Consider the following 19,161-nt stretch of genomic DNA (forward strand, 5'->3'; position numbering starts at 1 on the left):
TAAAATCAAGCCTGATGATTTCCGATAAGTGGTTGAATAGCTCGGAAAAATAACTACATTCTCGGTGACTCGTGGAAAAAAAAAAAAAAATATATATATATATATATATATATATATATATATATATATATATATATATATATATATATATATATATATATATATATATATATATATATATATATATATATAAAGTAGAAATTACTACAGCTGATTCTGAGTTTATTAGCAACGCAAATCCTTTGAAAATGCAACTCTGACCTCGTCGTAGTCTTCCATAATTTGCTAGCTCCCGCCACAGAAGTTCAGCCCAGGACCCCGACTTCTCCGATCATCACATCCGACATTCCCTTGCTCTTCTCTTTCATCCTATCTTTTCCCGTCCCCCTTATTCTCACCCCCTCAGTGGGTATGTGTCCCTTTGGGGTGTCTGCGCCAGTTGAGATAAGCAGCAAGTGTAGGACACAGGGGGATGGTGTTCACAGAAGCTCCATGATCTTATCTCCACTTTCCCTTCTCTCGCTCTCCCATACCGAGTTCGCCTTCTCTGTCCCGCTCTTTTTTCCCCCCTTTTTCGTTTTGCTTCCTTGTCCTTCTTTCCCCTTATCCCATCTTTACTCTCTGCTTTCTGCATACCCCCCCCCCCCCCACACACACACACACACATTAGACATCCTCTCAGATCCCCTCTGCACTGCAGTTGATTTGAATTTGAAGTGAAGGGAAACCAAATTGGCAACATTGACATCAGAAACAAACAGCTTATCGCTCTCTCCTGGGCCAATATTGGGGTCTTAGTTAGATACTGAAGCTCCTGCCAGCATCGGACTTGTGACAATGATGATAAATTGAATGTGTGTTGACTGTCACGCATTGTATACGTGAGATTCGATGAACAGCTTTGCATTTGAGCGCGTCAATGTGCATGGCAGCACAGTGAAAGATGGAAAGCTTTTCAGTTCATAGTATTTCTACGTTAATATTTGTTTTTGCTTTCAAGTCTTTTTTATATCTTGTTTTATTTGTATATATTTCTATTCCATTCCATGTCCACCTAATGTAATCAAAAGTACATGTGGGAGTTAAGTGTCTGTGTGAAAAGGATGCTCACATTTCCTTAGGGATGGCACATGCACGTTAGTTCTAACACGACAGGCCCGGAGAGGACGAGTAGGTTGCCGAGCTGTCGGCGGCCAACTCCCATTTCGCCTAATGAGTGAGAGGCCTGTTAATTAAAAACACAGACAAGAGCAGCTGCCTTGTGCATTACCATAGGCAAGACCTGAGGTTAAAGACGAAGCCTCCGCAGGGGTAGCCGCAATTTCCACAGTTGCTTAAGCCAACAGGTTCAGCTAGAAAGGGGTGTTTGCAATGTTGTGGGAGTGAACACAGCCAACTTGCCCAGGCATGAAAATGAAGTTGCATAAGTATTAACACAAAGCAGATATTTGTCTGTCTACAACAATAGAAACCGTAGTGGGGAACCAGAATGAGCAATAAGAGGAGTCTGCTCAGTTCTTGATGGCTCAGAACAAATGTTTTTTCTTTTGTGTCTAATTGAATCATGTCACCATTGTCCATGGTGATGTTGGACATGTTTTATTTATTTGTCATCCCCATAAATCATTTCCCTAGATATGGAGATTGACAGGCTGTCAGCCTTGAGGATAGTAGTGTGCTCCTCACTGTCACAGCGAGGGAAAGGCTTCCACATTACCCACGGCTTCTTCTTCTGCTTCGCCTCCTGCGTCTCCATCTTCTTTCCACCCCCACATGTCAGCCCAGGTGGTAACAAACCCACGGACTCTGGGTTATCTTGGAACAACATATGGAGCCAAGAGTTGGACAAATGAAGAGTGGAAGAGAAAAGTGGGGTGGGGGGTTGTCAGAGAAAATGTCTATCTGTGTCACAGCAGCCTGAAGAGCGCGATGGGCGAATGGATAACTGGCAGCCGGGAAGCTCCGTCACATCTGACGTGTTTCTGAGGCAGAGGTGCTCTCGCGCAGCATATTGCACAAATCTGCAAGCCAGCAGATATCGGTCTTCTTAATTTCTCAGTGCAGACTTGACTGCGCTCACGCCAATATGAATGTTCCGTTTGTTCCGTTGCTGTTCTGCTCGGAAAATTCCATATTGCTGATTGGAATAATGGGGACAAGCGTTTCTGTTGTTTTTGACCATTTGCTGAAGGTTGCTGGAGCACACTCCTTCATCTCACTCTGTTTCTCTTTGTCGCCAGCTCTAATGATGTCTTCCTTTTGCTGTGTTTCAGGCTGTGCCTTTCTCACCTACTGTGCCAGGGAGTCCGCCCTGAAAGCCCAGAATGCATTGCACGAGCAGAAGACCCTTCCGGGGGTGAGTTACATGCGGGCCCCGGAAGCAAAGACAAAGACAACACATAGTCAAGAAATGCCGGATTCGTGGTGGCACTTGTGTATTCATTTTTCACATACAAATGCCTGACATTTATTTCAAATCAAAGGGGACTCACCATCTTTGCCACGCCTGTCACTTTGTGTTTATCACTGGCTGTGCACCAGACAAGAGCAGAGCCTTCCTCTCGCTTACCGTCCTCCTGCTTCTCCCTCTCTCGTCACTCTGACAGTCACACACACATACACACACACACACGTACAACCCCACAGGGAGAAACCACACACAGCATCACATCATAGGCAAACTATTTATAGTCCTTCCTCCCGTTTGTGTAAATGAGTGCGCGCCCGTGTGTGTTGCTTCCAAGCAGCTGTGTGTGGGCGAGTGTGTGAGAGAAAGACAGGGGGGGGGGGGGGGCTTTGGAACCCAGCGGCTGCGTAGATGACGGCTATTTGTACATTTAAGTGTATGCTCCGCATCAGACGCGTCATGGATGTAGCGTGTCTCCTCGACAGATGTTCACGTGCAGCAGTCATGTACGACGCACATGAACGACATCTCTTATGAATGTTGAGCTATCATTGGTGCGTGACAGTAGAAGGGATTTTTGATGTTGTCAAGGGAGGAGCTAGATGTTCAATTCAGTGGGGAGGATTAGATACAGTATATCGTATTATACATTTGATGTATGCATTTATTTCTTTGTGTCAGTATGTACAGTATGTGCATGGGTGGGACTCATGCACATGCATCTTCTGTGGAAAGATGCAAGCCAAGTTTATACACAAGCGTGCACACTTGCACACGTGTGTGTCAAGAAGTTTTGATGCGTCTGTGTCAGGCCTGGCTTGCTTTGCTGTGTTCGTATTTTAATGACGCCTCTAGGGAAGCTGACAGTCGCCGTGTTGAGCGCATAGCCTTTGATGTGAGTGATTATGACATCACAGACGTGCAGTGAGAAGAGCGGAGGAGTGGGGATCCATGCTTTCAGCTTTTTTTTTTCCACTTCCCAATGGCATATTATTCAGAAAGAAACGGTAGGGGAGACCACCGACACATAGAGATTCAATATTTGGTCAAAACCAAGATACAATTTTGCGTTCACACATCTTTTGTGACTGATGTTTTGGCCTTTTCATCATTGTTTGAGGGAAAATGTGTTTGTAGTTTATACGAACAGTCAATGTACAAATGATTTACAAATGTGCACAGCATATAAATGTACGCGATGATCAACCTGTACAGTCATTCGCAATCAACTTCGCTGCAGAGGCAAATGCTAATTAGCAACACTTTTGCCAGGAAAAGCACGCTCTCAATTTTGTAATTGATCAAGGGTGAACCTAAAGTAAACAAGTAGAAAGCACTACTGTAGAAAACACAAGGGAAGGAAGCACTGCTGATAATAATGATTTAAAAAAAAGAGAAGTCAGTCCAGTATGCCATTAATACTGGTCAACTCCAGTCCGATAGGGGGCAGTAACTATTGTAAAATGTGTCTTTGAGCATAATCTTAGAGGCAAACAAGCAAACAAATACAACCAAAAACCTGGGTGAAAGAAGCGAAGTTAGTACATAATTAGGATTTTGCCAAATAAAGGCAGTAGAAAATCCTAATGGCACTCACTCTTACCCGGTTTTGTTTTTTTCCACCTTGTTTGTTTTCTCTGTCCCTCCAGCCTCCATCAATCCCCTCTCTCAGGCCAACATAACCAGAATCCTGCAAATGAAATCCCTTTCCTCCCCTTAAAGCTTCTTTCCCCTTCACTTCGCATCCTGATGCGATTTTTATTATCAAAGTTGCTTTCCCAACCTTTATATTCAAAAAGTTTTCTGGAGTCTTCTTTCTGTGGCTGCCAGGTGAGCCGAGAGTAGGGGGGATTAGACTACCTAGTGGAAATGGCCTCTAAGCACGGCTGTAGGCTGCCCGTGTAGCGCAGCACATAATACTGAAGACTCTGCGTTTGTGTGTGTCTGTGTGTGTGTGTGTGTATGTGTGTGAGTGTGTGTGCATGTGTGTGTGTGTTTGTGTGTGCCAGGTGATACTGAGGGTAAACAAGCAACAAAAAAAACAAACAGCCACTGAACTTCTAACGGCACACTCGAGTTTGAAATCCTTTCAAACTGGATGGATGGATGGATGGATGGATGGATGGATGGATGGATGGATGGACGGACGGACGGACGGACGGACGGACGGACGGACGGACGGACGGACGGACGGACGGACGGACGGACGGACGGATGGATGGATGGATGGATGGATGGATGGATGGATGGATGGATCCTAACCACAATCCCACACGTGGTACACAAGAGGTGCACGCTTGTGATACAATAAATACTTTGGACTGTGACACAATGCAAACCACTGATGCCAATAACATGCACTCGCTCACTCACACACACCGCAAAGACTTCTCTTATAACAGTAATACAAATCTCTTCACAAACACTTTCATGGAACAACCTGATACTCATGGAAAGAGAGTGCAGAGAGAGAGAGTAATACAGAGTCGATTGACTCATACTGTAATCGTGAGCCCGACGAAAAAAAAATATGGAACACTGTGAATCAATGTGTCATTTCATACGGTGCACCCACATGCAATCAACACGCATGCAGTAGAGCACATACACTTTCTTGTTTTCAGCCTGGAGGCAAACATACTAGAAAAAAAGATGGGAAAGCAAAAAGCTTGATGAAGCCAAGCTTGATGTTGGTGAGGTGCCTCTGGAACCACTGATTGGTTCCTTTATCGTCCAACACGACTCCTCCACCAGCACCACCAGAAGCAGCCTTTCTTCCAGTTGATATAATGCCAGCGAAAGAAATCTATGACATTGATTGGTTCTTGTGACCCAGTTTTATGGCAACATTGTCTCACCACCATCATTTTGGTCGATACTTGCCAGTCGGGTGAATGGGAGTTTTGGTGGCACCAGATTGTGGGTTTTGTCCCAACCTTGTGTGTACAAGTTACACACTCCCAATTGTCAGAGTGGATTTGTGGCGCAGTGCGCAAGGGTCATAGCGGGGCGTCCACATGAAAAATGCCACAGGCCTCCGAGCTAAATCATCCATTCGCTCTCTCCCATCAACTATTCTAATCACCCTTCTCCAAAAGAAAACCGTTTGCCACACGGAACGCTCCAATTAATGAATCCAGCCCTTGACAGAACGTGGTAGTGGAGTGATCGAAGAAACGTAGGCAGCCAAAAATACAACGAAGCCATTTTGGCATCCATAAGTATGTGCGCATTATTAAGAACACACATCATTTTACAGCCAAAGACCCGATGGGTAATTTATTACCAGTCAACAGTTACGAGCGCTGCCAAGAGGGAATAAATAAACAATATCCAGTGTCCAAATAAAATCTGCGTTTTAAGAGGAGCACTATGCGGTGATGTGTTTCGATACAACCATAAAATACAATTGAAAAAAAAAAAAGATAATGATTTTTAGTTGCTGCTTCCTCGGAGTATAGTCGGCGCTGCTGTCAATTCCTTCCTCCCTTTCCAACTTCTGAAAGCAGTCTTTGATTTTCTTCTTGTATCCACTGGTGGAATCTCCCTTTATTCTTTCATGTCTTCTTATCATCTGGTAGAGCAGTCGGCTTTGCCTTGTAGTGGTGTTGGGGATGATAATCCCTTGTCAATTGATAAACTTGTGATGCCGTCCGTCTTTTGGAACGTCAACGCCTTCCTTTCTCGGCTCGTAAGATTGGAGGGAGGTGAATTGATACTGGCGACCGCTGCCAACAACTGCCTTTGCTTTTATTGATGAGATATTCTTTTAATGTAGATCAGGCTTCAAGCTTGCAAAAGAAAAATTACAAAATAATGTTTTAAATGTGCCATCTATTTTTTATGACACAATCATCAGTTATAAGGAGTTTCAGATTGTACTTTTTAATTTGTTGTGGATTATTTGTCATTATATGGACTATTTTTTTTCAGTTTCATACTATAGTAGCCAATCTTATTTTCACAGCAGCTCTATAATGTCTCAGTGGTGTGTACATGGAATAGCTATGACCTCTACTTTGTACAACACCTCTGGGATGAATTGAAGCGCAGATGTGGCGGGCCCCAAAAAATACAAACGCAGTTAGAACTGTCTCTCATGATCCGAAGGGGGAATACATCCCTAAAGCCAAAATCATTCTTGATGTAAATCTGTAAGGAATGTGGCTTTATTTGCTTTATTTGTTTTATTTCTTGCTGTACTACTTGAACATTACTTCTTGCATTTGTGAGGCTAAGGAGCTTTGATTGCTTCTGCAGTTTTTCAACATTTTCTTTTTGGTCAAACCAGTCAACGCAGGAGGAAACGATGGAAGTGCTTCAGTCGTAGCACCAAAGATTTGTACAGTATAGACGCCATCTTCTGTCATCTGAATGGCCTCATTGTGGTTGAGCTTTAGGCCTGATGTTACAACCTCCCATTACCAAGTGGAGTTTGAGCAGATTGTAATGAGAAAAATGAAGAAAAAGTCATACGTCTAGAGGCAACGGTTCTCTTTACAGTAGTCCGGCAGTACGACTCATTTCAAAAGTGGCACATTGTACCCTTTAGGCCTATGGATTGATGAGCCAAATGCGACATTATACACCTTTACACTACCGGGCTAGATTACTGTACGCGTAATGATATCATCGAGACAGTTTGTTTAATCTCATTAGGAGAGCAAAATGTGCAGTGTGGGCATGGACTCCCCAGTGTCGATTTTAAATGAGCAATTTATTCACGCTTTCTTATGTGGGGAGACTTCAACTGCAGTTGCATGGGGGGGGGGGTTCTTCAATTCTGGCACTAAGAATCCTTTTAATTGTTGTACATATAGCAAACACATGGAGTAGTTTCTCGTTAGAATAAATTACGTCACTTTTACTCTTTGGAATTAATGAACAAAATTCCCATCACACAAGAACTCCAAATTCTTTGTGCATTTGACAGCAGTGAAGAGTCGTGTTTATTGTTGTGTCTAGTTCATTTATTTTCCATGATAATGTCAAAGCAGAAATAATAGGCCAAAAAAAAAACAATAAAATGTAATATTTCACACTCAAAATCTATTTTTTTTCTCTTCAAACTGTGCTCTTTGGACCATGTTGAGTCCACCATCAATAAGTTTCTTTTCACGGGCTGTGATTCACATCTTGCCTCCTCTCCTGTCATTGATGCAGAGATGGGAAAGTTCTTTTATGCAATTTCAAGTAAGCTCCACAGCTTGTTGTCCTTTGCATCCCCCATCAGTTTCTATCAGCCTTATTACCCTCGAGCGAGTTTTTTTCTCGAGTTAACAAATGAGGGATTGAAAGAGATGGTGCTATTATTAGTGTGAAATTAAAGTTCACTGTGAGTTGTCGACTATCAGCCTTTTTTTCCTCACCCATAGCATAAATAATTAAAATGCAATTTGCTTTAATGTACCTTATTGAGACAATTAACATTAGGTATCTCTTGTTTACCAAAATTGCTTTATAGACTTTTAGAATAAAGCAGATCAAGTGTTTTTAATCTGATGATAATGTGGCTTTGGTTAGACATTCAAAGTCTATTGCAGTGCTTTTTAAGTGCTGTGCTAGACGGCGACTATAAAAAAAAATACTGTTCCAGTTTGAGCAAAGACTTCAATAACGAGAGCAGCAGAAAGAAAAATGATTGTGTCAGCTTAAAGAAAAATGGCAATTATCTATTGTACTGTTTTTTTTTTCTTTTCTTTTACTGTGACAGTCATGGCAAACAGTTTCCCAGTTACGAACAACTAAACTTGTCATGCTGTGCGAAAACAGCAAGAGTAGTGAGAAGTTCACTCAGCATTCAAGCTACATTGTGCATTCTTCCTTCCCCATCACAGTTTTACCAGTGATGCTGTAAAGCCATAACTTTATTTATATAATTTTATTCTCGTGATTTGGCCATGTCGAGTAATTAGCTGGATAGAGAAGAAAATGTTGCCCGGAAATCTCATTGCAGACGGCATTGTAGCAGCTGGTGAGCTTGTGGCCAGCAGATGTGATAATGACACAAAGCCAGCATAGCGGGCCACAACTCGGGCAGCTTTTAATAATTGATGGCAAGCGAGGCCCCGCATTGGCCAGTAATTGCATTACAGGTCACTTCTCAATAGCAATTTGGGAAAGTTGTGCTGATGTGGGCTGGGTGGCGATCAATAGAAACTGTCCAGAGATTGTGTCTTTGCTCCAGTATCCTCTCACCACTCTTCTATGTTAAATGTCATTTTTATTTTAAAACAGGGAAATAATTTTGACTTAAATGACAAAGTTGTGATGTTACAGATATCATTTTTTATTTTATTTTTACAAGGGTGAAAATAAAGTCATAACCATTAGGGGAAGAAAAAAACTCATAAGAACGGATGTGTCTGGAATCTGGGGGGGCGATGAAGCACCCTTAAAGCAAATCCAAGCACCCCCAAAATTTTAGAAGTTCAATTTTTTTTTTTATGTTTGTCTGGTTATTTACAAGCTAGAGAAGTAGTAAGCCATCCAGTATTTGATAGAAGCATCATATTTTGATCAACAGAATTACAGTGGTATGGGTTAACGAGCTAATTTTTTAAGCTAGAACATTTAAAGACAGTACGACTGTCAATTTTGAATTGCAATGAGAGAAATACACTTTTGACGTGTTAATGTGATAATATTACTGCCAAGATGTTACTGACTGGGTGCTCCGGTATATGAAGGAGATAGAATATAAAAAAACATGATTAATTGACTCCCCAAAAGGTTAATAATTGCATGTAGTTGATGGCAAAATCGTACTTCCCTATTGAATAGGGCAATAACCAGTCTAATGAAGATCCTCACCTCACCTCGACCTGGTGAACCAAGAGTTAATCCTCTAATGCTCCTCGAAGTGCGGTCTTGTGATGACCCGCAGCGTCACGAATGATGGCGTCTTTTTCTCCTTGACTTCTGAATTGTACGACTGGAGTGTCTTTTCCGCCGGTGAATGTTCCGCTACATTTGATATCTCACCTGCTTTGGCATCTAAACTCTCACCTGCTAAATCTGCTCTCTTTCTCACCTCTCATCTCTTTCTCCCCCTCCCTCCGGTGTGATATGGTCGAGGAGAAGAGCAAAGCAGAGGAGACAGTAGATTTTACATGCTCCAAATACAGCCTGAACGTGTGTGGGCTGCTGTCATCCAAAGAGAAAAGGGACAAGGAAGTGTTCTCTTCTTTTGCGCCAGAGCATGAATACGCACGCATGCGCTGCCCGTGACCCGGCGTGTATTCATTGAGGCAAACATCGAAAAACACTCCTTCATCAAACGCTCTCTCCTTTTCGCTTTCACTTTCTGCCACTCGCAAATACCCCTTTGTCTGCGATACCGGTTTTCTGTTCTCGGCTTTGTGTGCCCGTCTCTATTGCTGTATGCGTGGCTTCTTTGGCATGTGCTTGGTGGGGTGTGACAGCATTGAGAAGTCACCAAAGTGGTAAATGATGATAGGCCATCCATCATGCTTTATGGACTCTGTATGGTGCTGCTGTGGCGAGTGGCTGCACTGTGCAGGCTGTAACTCAGAACACTCCATCCCTCCATATAATCTGGCAGCAGCTCTGCTGGGAGACTGTTTATGTGTGTGTGTGAGACACGTTGCTCTGACTCACCCTCCAGGGTGTGCGTGTCCTCCGTGTGTGAATCTTCGCTGGCCTCATGATTCGGGCCTCCATTCTATTATTATTCACCTGTCAAAGAGCTGAATGCATAACAACTGTCAGTGTGTCACATCTTCAATGTTCTTCTGCCTCCTTTTTTGCAGCCATATTCACAGCATCTGTTGTTTTATACGGGAAGTGATTTGAGAAGGTCAAAGTTTGACGTTCTGTTATGTAATAGACTGCAACCATTATCAGTGTTACCTTCATCAGGAGACAGACATGAGTGAAACACAGCAGTGGTACATTGGACTAGTATTTGGTTAGAAGGCACAGGACAGTTTACCATGGTTTTTAAAGGTCAAGGTTTTCATAACTGCTAAAATCGTTGGTCGCTAGGGTAGTAATGAGCCCTTGGAGGGGAGGGGGGAGGAGTTACAGGGAGACAACAGGATGACAAAAGAGCGCAACTCCTCAACTTGTCGATTTATGTGCATTGTCCTAAAAGAAATATGATGCCAGAAGGTACTAGTTAGCCCCAAAGACAATGTGAGTAGCCCGTAGGACTGTTCTTAAAATAGCACACCGATGATGGGACACTGGGAAATGTTTTTATTTACTCAAATATTTCAAACGATATTTTAGAGGTATAATTTTAATACTGTGATACGGCAATGTTTTTGCTCACGAGTATCCTCCCAAATCTAATATTGGCTCATGCCTTTTGGTCAGTATGAGAAAGTTGATTTTAGGTTGCGTAATGCAGAAGAGTTGGATCCGTTTCTTTCTCTGCGAATGATCAGCTTCCAATACGTTTGCTTCTACTCTTTATTTTGATGTCCACATACAAGTCGGGCAAGTCAACAAGCAACCGGACCTCAATAACAATCTTTTAACAACAGTCCTTGAGCAAAGTAGAAAATGATCATGACCACGCTGCGCTAATTTTAGTTTTAGGACTCTAACATTGGATTTACAAGTCTAGTGAATCAGCAACACGCAGCCGATTCTTTTGCTCTCTTGCTACCATTTTCCCTTTCACTTCACATCATCTCACTCTTGCATAATGTCCTCCTGTCATGCACCTTTCCACTCTTTTCTTTTGTCACCCTCACACATGAAAGAACAATCGCTCTGACTGGGTTCACTTCATCTCCCCGTCTCTCTCCCTGCACTGCCTCTCCTTGCCGGCACTCGCCCAGATCCAAAGGGAATCACACTGTCTGAACTAAGTCTGCCACAAAAACAGTCAAATAATGTTTGTTTTATGTTCTGTTTTTTGTTTTTCCCATCCCGCCTTACCCTGGTTTTCAGCACGTGTGTGTTCCAACACTTTCTTAATATCTGACAACGGCTAGTGACACACGGCGAATGAAAATGTGCAGTTTCATTATGAAAATAGTGTCGAGAGAGGACATGGAGCGGCAGGCAAAGTTTGTCAGGGGAGGGTGCCGATAACATTTGTATGTTCCGACAGCTTGTTAGCATACTTGTGAAGACAGCGAGTCAACAGTATTTCCATCGAGGCTCCCTTGAAACTTTGAAAAAGGGATTCTTTACTGCCAGCCGGTGTTCAAATGAGTGAACAGCTGTGGCCAAAAACAAACAATACTCTCAAGAACCATTCCACTGGCAACATTCCAAACAATTAGCTCGCAGATTTCTTTGTAGGACCAATGCCAGCTGTATTTGAATATAAAGAAATATCTCAACCATTCACCTCATTTCTTATATTTAATTGTTCTATCAATCAACGGATAAATCAATTTAAAAATAGAATTAATGTCAACCAATCCATTCAATGGTGCAGGCAGTTGAGGAACATCTTTGCTCACGAGTCTATCTAATGTTTTGTTTTCAACTTGGGTAGCACATCCCGCACAAGCATCTTTATGAATGTCACACTTGGGAGGGGAAAATGATTACAGCTGCAAAGCAGACAAGGGGGCAGAACAGAAGGGGGGGGGGACCTTTGATGGATTATACCTATTTTGAAACAACCTTTAATAATGTTTTGGGACAGGATTCTAACAAGATCCTCTATTACAGGCAAGACTAAATGTTTTGTATCCAGTTTTTAATTGAATTTGCCAATGATTGATGGTTAGAGTTGCATGAACCTAAACCTTTTATTTAAGGTTCCTACCAATTTAGAATGTTAAATTTTTTGTAGCTACATCAGATAACCCAATTATATGGACTAAAGTGTGGCTAGCTGAAAAATAATATCAAATACAAATCTTAACAATTTGGTGCAGCCTATTCCAGCTGAGAAATTCAGTTGTCAGCCAATCACATGTAAACAACCATTCGCACTCACATTCACACCTATTTTAAGTTTTTATTCACTAATGAGAAAACACATCCAAGCAAAGCACACAGCATTTATAATCCAAAATTGTCAATCTTTGTTTTGTTAAAACTAAGTGATGGCATTTGGCTTTCATCTTCGTTTGTGTCATTTGTGTTGTGTTGGCACTCGAATGGGAAAGAATGGTGGCGGTGTCGCCTAATGTGTTTGTTATAAACAAAGTGAGATATAAATTTTGACAACAGGGAGTGGAACTATGTTAACAAAAAAAAAATCCGTGTTAATACTGCAGTTCTGAGTTGAATTTTAATATGTCTTGACCTGAGTCTTTTGAGTGCATGAGGGAGATCCTATAAAGCTACTCAGGTAAGCATTGACAAGGATGTGGTAGCGGGGTATTCTCAGTAGGATGATGGAGATGTGATGCGTGCATTGTTGTGTTAGCCCTGAAGCACATTCAGTCCCAATTAGCAAGCACGCTCCACCGCAAGGTTGTCTTTGGCGGGGATCCATGCCGACCAATAATTCATTTACGGTTGCACATCTTCCGGAGCGCTAAAGGACTTAAAGGTTGGGCACGGCTCTTGCAGGGCCACTTAGTGGGAACATAAGTTGCATATATTTTCGCTTTAAATGGCTGCTGTGCAGAGCAATCCCTTTGCGCGCTAATAATTAAAATGTCTGCCTGTTCACCTTGCTACATTCTTAAATTCTAATCTCTACTATTCCTGTTTATCTTTCTATTGATTCAAGGGACACCTTTAATAGGCTGGAAGTCAATGCTTTTGTCTTTTTGGAGTGGGTTTCCTATCGATCCTTCACAGTTTTTCCTCTGTGATCAAGATGGATGAAAAGAGACCTTAATCCCAAATAAGATATCAAAGTGGCAACCAGCGGCACAAATATTTGCACGAGTAAACCCGGGGGGGGGTGGCGTAGTAGTTGTGATCTTCCTTCTAAATCTGTCTTAAAGAGACTTTGTCACATAAAGTGCTTCGCGATGCTCCCGGATGCAAATAAAACCAGGCCCTATGTGGACATGCAGACCAAGTGTGAAACATCTGCATGGCGTAGTCGTCATTGCAGTTGGAAAAGGCTTGTTAAAGCTTCCCTAATCTCAAAGACATCTGCTTTTCCAACAAGTATAATTGTCTCCCTATGGATAATGTCTTTCTATACTTTAAGTAAGCTTTTCCCGCAGATGGCCCCTCTGTTTTTTTATGCGTTCTGTCTCGGTGACTGTCGCAACTCACGCAATCGACACAGTTGGTCTTTTATTTGTTGCCATCATCAAGTGTGCACCAGAACATTATTTTCTAAGAAGTAACAACCCATTCAAATAATCGTCAGGTAATTTGCGACGCGTACGTCGCAGTCTATTAAAACAACAATAGATAACCTTCCATGTGGGCGATGGAGGACGGTGGGAGACTTACAAAAACAGATGTTCAGAAAACAAATATGTTTATAAATAAATGCTGGCATGCTAGTTATAACTAGGCACAGGTTTGATACACCTGGGGGGGGAGACAAGTCAACATTTGGCCGGTTTGCGGCTACTTTGGATGTTTTCTGAACAAATATTTCGGAAGGTATGCTTTCAATTTGCTGCGTGGAAGTGCGCCATCTTAAATACACTGACCACTAATTTAAAAAATAAATAAATATAATAAAATATATTAGATAAAATAATATATAAATAAGAAATATTAATTTAAAAAAGGCAGGCAAAATGCTTTGAATTGCACAGTTGTAATAATACTTATGTACTTGTGGTTATAAGTATTGTGACACATACAATATATTTACTCAATTTATGCATAGTCAGCAATAATGACAACATATTTATATATCTTCAAATATGCACTATATTGGTTTTCTTCTCTAGATCTCTCTCCATGAAGAATTACAAGGTAGTGCTTATTCAAGTTTCAAAGTCAACTGCTGTAAACAATAAAGATATTTTTTAGGTCCCTGGGCCACTTGCTCCTGTCATCTCTGTATCTTTGTTGTCTCCCGTTTCCATGCATGGCATGCTGGAGACCAGCAAATGTGTTTCTTCCTTTTCTCACGAGATAGTCCACAGAGAAAATCTGCCAGTGCTCCAAGCACGAAAATGTTATATTTGGACACAGCCCAGATGTTGAGACTTGTGCTTGACTCTTGATAAATGGCCTCTTGTTATTTAATTAAACCTTTGAAAAGTTGTTTTGTTTTTCTCTCTGGCGCTCTCAGTTGTATGAGAAACAATTTCTCCCCCTCTGAAGTATGTCGACAGAAATGGACTGGACGGTCTTGTTTGTTTTTTTTTACAAAAAAAATATATGATAACCAGTTATAAGTCCCCCCCCCCCACACACACACATTATCTTTAGGCTACACAAATAAGTGTGGTGATGAATTATGAATATGATCCTGGAGATAACATTGGCCCCCTAATTGCATGCCATCATTGCTACGTTGAAACTAGTCCCCGTGTTCCCTTAATGTAATTACACATCCCTAATTGTCCCGTTATTAGCCTGCTTAATTATTCACAACAGCGAGCCTCTAATTGGCACAGGACCACAGCCTGTTGTCATTTAATCTCTGTCTTAAAGGTATATTTTGGCTTTACATTAGTTTCAAAATCAGGAGCATTCTGTTGGATTATGTCAGCATTTCACTGAACTAATGACGATGACAGTGAACAGTTTGTGGCAGACACTTTTTTTTTTGTCAGAGGATGGTTGTGCCCCAGAAATGTCAATGACAAGCATGCTGGGATACATTTGGTGTAGAAGAACTTGCGAGCGCTGACATCAAGCCCATCAAACACCTTAAGATGAACTATAACAGAGATGGTGAACCAACATCAGTACGTTGCCTTTGACCTCACAAATTGGATGGATGGACAAACACTAGCACACTACTTGTAAAATTTTGCTATGTAGAATACGTCCTTGATTTTTGAATTCATTGTGTGTTGTATTTGGTGCTAGCCAGGCATTTCTTATTTTCTTCTGCAAAATGAGGATGCACTGTTATCATTTTGAGACACCATTTTCTTTAGAGCTGCTACTCCATCACGCTTCTGCTATAATTTTCATACATTTTAGTAATCCCATCTCATCCACTCTTCCACAGTGTTTCATTCCTTCTTATTTCCGTCAGACCTGACCCCCCCCCACTCTAAAAAATGTCTTCCCTTTTCATGTTGCATTTCCTCTAAGCATTCACCTGTCCACCCCACACAGCATATCTCCCCACCTTTCCCCTTCATCCCTCCGCCGGTACCCCACCACACTGCATCCCATCAAGAGCTTCTTATCGTTCTTCCTTTCTGCATTTGCATCATTCTCACTTTTCACTCTCTCAAACTCTTTACTGACATAAAATTAGCTTTCTTTCTCATCTCTCTCTTTTTCTCTCTCTCTTTTTCTTTCTCTTTCTCTTTCCCTCTGTCTTTCTTTCTCTCTCTCTCACTCTCTCTCCCTCCGAGGCGTTTAATTAGGCGTAGGGCTATGTTTCACAGAGAGCGAGGGATGGAGAGAAAGTGAAAGAGTTGCTATCTAGAGCAAGCAGAGCAGCCAGTATAGACTCTTGTCCTCTTCTCCTGTTTTTTTGTTTTTTTCCCTTCCCTCCCTTTGGCCTGGGCCAGCCATAATTACCATGCTCATTAGCAGAGGGAAGACGTGGGGGTGGGTGGCGGGGGGGAGGGGGCAATCGGGGGAGTTGGGGGAGGACAGGTGAGAAGGTTGGGGGATCATCTAACAGTGAATGTTCACGTCGAAGCTGAGTGGTTGACTAGGGAGTTGTAAATTGACTTGCTCTTTGGGATGTGCAAATAAAATCCTACAATGGCCCAAAATCTGTATATACGTATACTGATATCCAAATTATTTGTAGTTTTTGAGCGAGTGAGTTTTCTTTTCATTTTGTCTCCGTAGACAATCCAAAATATGGTCCGGGGGCCATTTCCGGCCCACCATTCATTTTCTCGTAGCCCTCAGCATATACTAGAAAAACTAACATTTGACACCACTTGTTGACACATATTGCTGTTTTGACACCCACATCTCCTTCAAGTATGACACATCAGACAATTACTATTAATAAATTAGACAGAATACATCTTTTCTAGAGATGCAAAATATCTTTGCAATGCCTAAAAAATGACGTTTTTCACTTTCAAAAACAGCTTCCCTTAACTTTCTGCTGTCTGTGTCAAGGTCTAAAAATTGTCATCTTATTCTAATGACTCTTGCTTTAATTCTGAATGTCGACATTTACTCAGGGCAATAGCGGATCAATTCTCGTGAGATACGGGGCTGTGGAAAACCCCAACCTGTTCGTTTCATTATTTTTAATGGGTGTTCAAAAGCCCCCCAAAAAAATGCAAAAATAGCTCTAATCTATGATTGCCTAACCCGAAAAGTCCATTCATCTTCATCATCACATCATGAGAGTGTTCATTAAAGGCCACAAACGCAGAAACAGTAAGTAAAAGTAGTTTTACATCCTGACATGCTGCGAGCGACACGACACAAGGTTATCTTCTGAGACTGGATTATTAGTTTTTTTGCCTAATGAGTTTGTCTTGCTTATGGAACACACAAGCACAATTTCAGCTCTCTAATTTCTCAGGGAAAATGTTGCGGTGGCAGGTGGGGATGATTCAGTGCTGATCTGCTCCCCATGCGAATAGACTGTCTAATCCTTCAGGTACTTGCCTGTTTGTTGACACTTAAGCGTTGTTAATGAGTGCTTGTAGAGAAAGAGGCGAGCGAGAGAAGCGCCGCAAAGTAGGACAGCCTCGATATCGTGCGATGTTACGTTTGCACGCGGCTTGCCAAATGCACATGTAGTTCTGGCTGGTGTCAAGTGTGCTGATGCACACACCTTACAAGCTTGCTCAGGCAAGGGGCCAAGAGAGCAGCTTCATGCGGCGAGAGCTCTTTGGCCGCTTAGACCCCCCCCCTTGCATGGCTCACATTCCCCTTTTTCATTGTTTGGTATTTTTTAAAACATTTGGACTTATCATTTTGACTGTTAACTTTGTCTTAGTCACGTATAAGGAAAAACATCATATGGCTCTTCTTTTTTTTCCCACATGTACTCATTATAATCCTTCTATTGGAAATTCATCTTACACTCTCTTATATAGACTGTTGCAAGAATCACTGTGAAGGGTGATGGGGAAAAAAAAAACGATCTGAGCCCTTAGGCTAATGACTTCTCAGAAGTCAGTCAATTAAGAGTGCAATCAGTGTGACATGATTGGAGGTGTTGGTTCAAGCTGCCCTGCCCCATGACTGATCATGAACCACGACCCACGCAAAAAAGAACTCCTACGATTAAGAATTGTTGACTTGCAGCAGAAAGGCTCACTAAATTATCTCCAAAAGTCTCAATGGTCATCAGTTCATGGTAAAAGAAAATGTCTTTAAGTTCAGCACCGTTGCTCGTCTCCTCAGGACCGGCCTTCCTGGAAGGATGACTCGAAGAGCAGGGCACGGAATGCTCAATGAGTAGCAAAAAATATCTGCAGTGTGAGTTGAACAACCTAAGCCTTATTTCAGCACCCATCCCTCCTTTCTGATATAAAACTTGAGGTAAATAACTCATTAATTACCACTTAACACCACGTAATGATTTATTTCCATCATCATGAATTATCATCCTGGCCACTGACATTAATGGGCACTGACTAGCGCAGTTTGGATGAGAAATTGCACAAAATGTGTCTTACTACAGGAAGGAGTATTCCCAGCTCTTTGGTTTTTATCGAGCGTTGGGAAGAACATAAATCTCCTGCAGCATTTACTTAAAGCGGATCAACTGAGATAGACAGTTTTCCTAGCATCACAGGAAAAAGGCTAGCGTAAAACTATATGGCAGAGTTGTAATTTTATCACATATGTAATATATACAGCGTATAAATCTCAGTCCACAGTTGTGGTATGTGCTCCACTTAATAGGATTACACCTGTCCTGGTGTCACACAGCTATTAACCCCACATCTCTGTTTCCTTCAATATCAGCAAAGACACGGCATTGATGCGTCACTTCCAATTATTGTGATTTTAATTACTATTTGAAAAAATATTGGCTTCTGTGTACGCCGTAAATTCCTCCCTATGTGTGAGTTGGCCAGCGCTCGATCAGACGACATAACCTCTCGATCTGGTTTGATTTACCATGTCAGGGGAAAAAATAAAATCAGCATATGACTTCAAGAGAAAGGACAAATATTATCTCAGATTTGCCGGTAATCACAGGGCGTGTCCGCGAAAGTGAAAGTTGTCGTCAAAATATTTTGTTATGGTGCTCAGTCAATCACTCACACAACTGTTTCACGACCATCAACTGGCTTCTCTAAACTGTAAATGTGATACAGCACATGGCCCGATCTGCAACTATATAGCCAGTGGGGGTCAGTCGGTGCCACAGGGGGCGCCGCAGTGCTTTTTGTGCCCAGACTTGGCTCCCTCAGGGGAATAGCAGGCTTTCACCACATGGGCCACCTCAACTTTATTAGATTAGACTGTGTGCCGCCTCTGGTTTGTAACTGCATTTTCCCAATGCTGCACATTTAAGAATAGATCAAGCTTGGTCCCAGGCCCACCCGTCACTGCCTAATTTCCCAGCAGCCTCAACTCCAGGATAAAAAGTTGACTTGACAGCAAGGAGGTAACTGTTAAGGAGAAAATGGAAATGGACCTTGTTCTTTCTTACCTGGTGGATTTTTGCGTTTAAATTAATTTCTTTGATTTTTTTTTTTTTTTATTATTTCTGCTACCTTAGGTCTTACTGTAGCTCTGTTATGACTTAGCAGATCTTCAGATTGGAACAT

At 41.9% G+C, this 19,161-nt stretch overlaps 1 protein-coding gene across 6 annotated transcripts in view; it reads left to right on the plus strand.

Moving 5' to 3' along the window:
* Positions 1-19,161, plus strand: part of celf4 (CUGBP, Elav-like family member 4) — an 89,542-nt gene that overhangs the window by 42,101 nt on the left and 28,280 nt on the right. For 5 of the 6 annotated variants that reach the window (XM_088389080.1, XM_088389082.1, XM_088389083.1 and 2 more), the window contains one exon: positions 2,274-2,356. In XM_088389080.1, the coding sequence (XP_088245206.1) occupies positions 2,274-2,356 (83 nt within the window). The other variant, XM_088389084.1, reaches the window with a different exon arrangement.

This window comes from Syngnathus floridae, chromosome 11 (assembly GCF_059516105.1).
Source record: "Syngnathus floridae isolate MCC-2025c chromosome 11, RoL_Sflo_1.0, whole genome shotgun sequence".
Classification (NCBI taxonomy): domain Eukaryota; kingdom Metazoa; phylum Chordata; class Actinopteri; order Syngnathiformes; family Syngnathidae; genus Syngnathus; species Syngnathus floridae.